Raw genomic sequence first — 4,085 nt, forward strand, 5'->3', positions numbered from 1 at the left:
GTGTGTGTATATATTAATTATATATATATATATATATATATATATATACACTTATATATACTTATACTTCTTATTTTAATTTTACATTTACGTATACGTACATATACATACTTACTACATACATACATACATTTATATATATATATAAATCTATATATAAACACATAGACACACACACATATAAATATATATAATTTATATATATGTAAGTATGTGTCGATATATATATACATATATATTCATATTATTATATGTATATTTATATTTGTATTTGTATATTATTACGTATATTTATTTATGTATATACTCTCACATATTTATACAGATTAACATTTGCATCACCTAGTAGATTGTACCAAATAATTTGTAGCACGAACATCTATAGGGTGGCTTTGAGCTCATCAAATAACATTATCTGACGAACTCTCTTATGTGCGTTAGTCATAACATGAGTTTCTTGTATAGAAGTAAGGTAAGATATACCTTTACCTCTTTGTCCCTATATACAGTGGGTGTACTTATCAATTTCACAGTTTCCCTTGCTTCTGCCTCGGAAGTATGAGACGTTTGTAGATGTATATACACATGCATATGCATGTATACATACATATATATATATATATATATATCTGTGTGTGTGTGTATGTGCCTATGTATGTATGTATATGTATTTATGCTTGCATATAGATATAGAAATGTATATGAATGTGTATATATATATATATATATATAATATATACAACTACAGCTATATAATATATAATATATACAATATAGTATATACATACATGTATATATACATAAAATCTAATACACATATATACATTAATTCTAATACACATACACACATACACATACACCTCTTGTGATACGTACGTTTGTGGCCTGTACTGAAGTAGATCGATACTGTCTCAAACAACTTCTCAGAGGTCCGTTCCATCCCTCCCCTATCTTCTGGTCTATTTCCAGACCTATACCATCGCTCAATACACCACCCAAACCGCTTCCGATCATACAGACCGGCACAAACACCTAGCCCGTCAGATGAGAGGCAAAACGTACCACCAAGGGAAGCGAATCTACCAGCAACAACCAGCGGACAACTCAGAGCAGCTCACATATCCAAGCTGCCACCAATCTCAACACCTTTTATGCTTTTCCGAGCCATAGGAAATGATCTGCCACCCAGACATAAAATTGGACAGTCATACGACAATGTCAAGTAAGCTGTGGGTGTTGTAGCATCGAACAGTTGCACGATAATGTCAAGTAAGCTGTGGGTGTTGTAGAATCGAACAGCTACACGACAATGTCGAGTAAGCTGTGAGTGAGTATGTCAAAGTGTATCTGTGGTGAGACAAGAACCCGATGTTTATGAATAAGATAATATCCCTGGCCTGTTTCTGGCAGTCTTGTCCTGGGTTTAGGCGTATGTCCAACCGGTGCCTCGGTTTATTTCCCTTGGTTTAGGTAACACCCCTGTCCTGTTACTTACAGTTGTTTGCCACAATTCTGTCCATACCTGCCGCCTAGAGTTCCGCTCTGTCGGGTTAAACGCACACGGCCGAATCATCAAGGCATCTCTCGATACTACAAAACCTCCTACACTCTCGATACTACAAAACCTCCTACACTCTCGATGCTACAAAACCTCCTACACTCGCGATACTACAAAACCTCCTACAATCTCGATACTACAAAACCATCTACATCTGCAGTGGCATTGTCCCATTTGTCCTACCAGTATACGAATTAGCTTAACATCTGACATGTTGAAGGCCAATCCTGCGCACTGACTACTGGAATACGACTGCCCCACACTCGTCCTGAATGAAACGTACTTTACCACAGTCTGTCCAATCAATCGGAAGATGTCATCCTGTGCTTGCCACTGTATACGAGTTCGTATGCCGTATGTACACCTTGATCACACTATGTGATAGATCCCTGTTACTACTAGAAGTATGCGGCCTTGCTCATACCACACTCGGCTCTATATCCACCTACAGATTCATTCTGGACAATGAACCCGACCTACAGGGGTGCAGAAAGCACTGGTTGCTAAATAGGATACTAAACACTACCGAAGAAACCCGCATCATCAACATGCTGCACGACTATGGTCAGGTAGAGTAGCGTGCTGTCTATACTATACAATCTCAAGTATCAAGGGATTCACGCGGTGTGTCGTGGCTATGTGGACATTGTTGTTCAAACCCGGGTAGCAAACGGGCTATTCGAGTTGGTGTAGTGCTTTGTATCTAAGTGTACTGTATATGAATGAGATGCCCATCAAATTCGCTGCATGTATATCGAGTTCCCAGGCTCTCACTGTACATACATACAGAAGGCATACATAGCTCAGTTCAAGAATCACCATCTCGTATACTTCTCAACCCCACACTCGCAAACCACTCCATCGGCATTGCAGGAGTATACGCAGTTGGTTTACGATCCAGAGGAATACGAGAAGAGAGAGACTCGGTTTGAAGAGTTTCCGGTCCCAGATGTACTGAGAAGCAGATACTATCGCCACCAGGAGGAGAAGGTGCAGGCACTGATCAATGACGAGATGCATCACAAACGCATCCTGTACATGATGAACAACAATGGAGCGCGCAATTCCATGATACGGCTGGTATGAGCATCTGGGAGTGGGTATATACGGATTGTTCTACTCGAGTGTGTGCTTGGTGTCTGGATATATATATATATATATATATATATACAGGCATGTGTATGTTTATGTATATATGTATTTATATGTATATGTATATATATATATATATATCCATTTATCCATTTATCCTTATATATATATATATATTATATTTATATATACATATATATATACGAGTATTGAGAGTTGTAACGATATGTGTGCGTCGCCCGAATATTTATAGTGGGATCACTTTGATATCTGAATAGAGCATGATAGGTATTTCGTGCAATTAGAATAGTGTGCTAGCCTGAGAGCACGGGTTCAGCATAAACTAATTTACATCTAAAACATACTCAAATCCCATTCGAACCCTCAAGAGAAACACACCATCTCAATCCGTAGTATACACCAACACCGATCTCAATCCCATTCGAACTCCCAGGGAATGGTAGGGGTTTAGGAGCGTATTACATGGTTAACAACTAAAGCATAATCAAAATAATATATACGAAATTCCAGGGAATGGTAGGGGTTTAGGAGCGTAAAACATGGTTAACAACTAAAGCATAATCAAAATAATCCATACGAAATTCCAGGGAATGGTAGGGGTATAGGGGCGTAAAACATGGTTAACAACTAAAGCATAATCATAATAATCCATACGGAATTCCAGGGGCGCGCGGCTGGAGCGAAATGGATTCTACCGTTCGATGGCAACTGCTACTTCACAACCAGTGCGTGGGCCAAGATAGTATCTACCACGGCCACACAGGGTATGGCTGTGTACTGGGAGTTTGTATGTATGTGATATATGCGTGTGTCTTGCGGTCGAGATGCGTTCGATCCATCCGCCGCCAGATATGGCTGTATTGATATGGTTGTTGACTTGTCTATTGTATCACGGCATCCCCTCAGGAAAGCACAGCAAGTACTTTCAGGTCCCAATGGCGCGGCTGCAGAACAACGATGTGCTGTTCGACCCAGACTTCAATCCAGACGCAAAGGTATGGGCACCATAAAAGCAGGACGCTGACGTTCTGATTAGTTCTGCTTGTGCATAATCTTGCTCATGTGTACGCATTCATGTATGTGCATAATTATGTATATGTATATATAGGGATACATTGTGATTTATTGTGACATTTACAGCTAGGCAAGTTGGTCGGTTCACTTATTGAACTTGCCTAGCTGCTAGTATCACTATATATATCTATATGGATATATATACATATTTAAGATAAACAAAGTATATATTTTATGTATATGTATATATTTATATAACTATGTGATCGGATATATGTACGTAAGTGTCTGTCTATGTATATACATATATATATATATATATATATGTGTGTATATATATATATATATATATATATATATATATATATATATATATATATTATTAATTTAATTTATTAGT

General features: G+C 38.0%; 1 protein-coding gene across 1 annotated transcript in view; it reads left to right on the top strand.

Annotated features, from left to right (window-relative positions):
- Positions 1-448: 448 nt before the first annotated feature.
- The window catches only part of SARC_05706 (hypothetical protein), a gene marked incomplete at its 5' end in the record, with an annotated part of 13,341 nt that continues 9,704 nt past the window's right edge, over positions 449-4,085 (top strand). Inside the window, 7 exons of the mRNA XM_014300427.1 lie at positions 449-472; positions 510-565; positions 1,019-1,222; positions 2,010-2,127; positions 2,432-2,638; positions 3,336-3,435; positions 3,578-3,666. Of these exons, the coding sequence (XP_014155902.1) occupies positions 449-472; positions 510-565; positions 1,019-1,222; positions 2,010-2,127; positions 2,432-2,638; positions 3,336-3,435; positions 3,578-3,666 (798 nt within the window). The remainder of the gene's footprint in view (positions 473-509; positions 566-1,018; positions 1,223-2,009; positions 2,128-2,431; positions 2,639-3,335; positions 3,436-3,577; positions 3,667-4,085) is intronic.

Source organism: Sphaeroforma arctica (assembly GCF_001186125.1).
Source record: "Sphaeroforma arctica JP610 unplaced genomic scaffold supercont1.374, whole genome shotgun sequence".
NCBI classification, from domain to species: Eukaryota; class Ichthyosporea; order Ichthyophonida; genus Sphaeroforma; species Sphaeroforma arctica.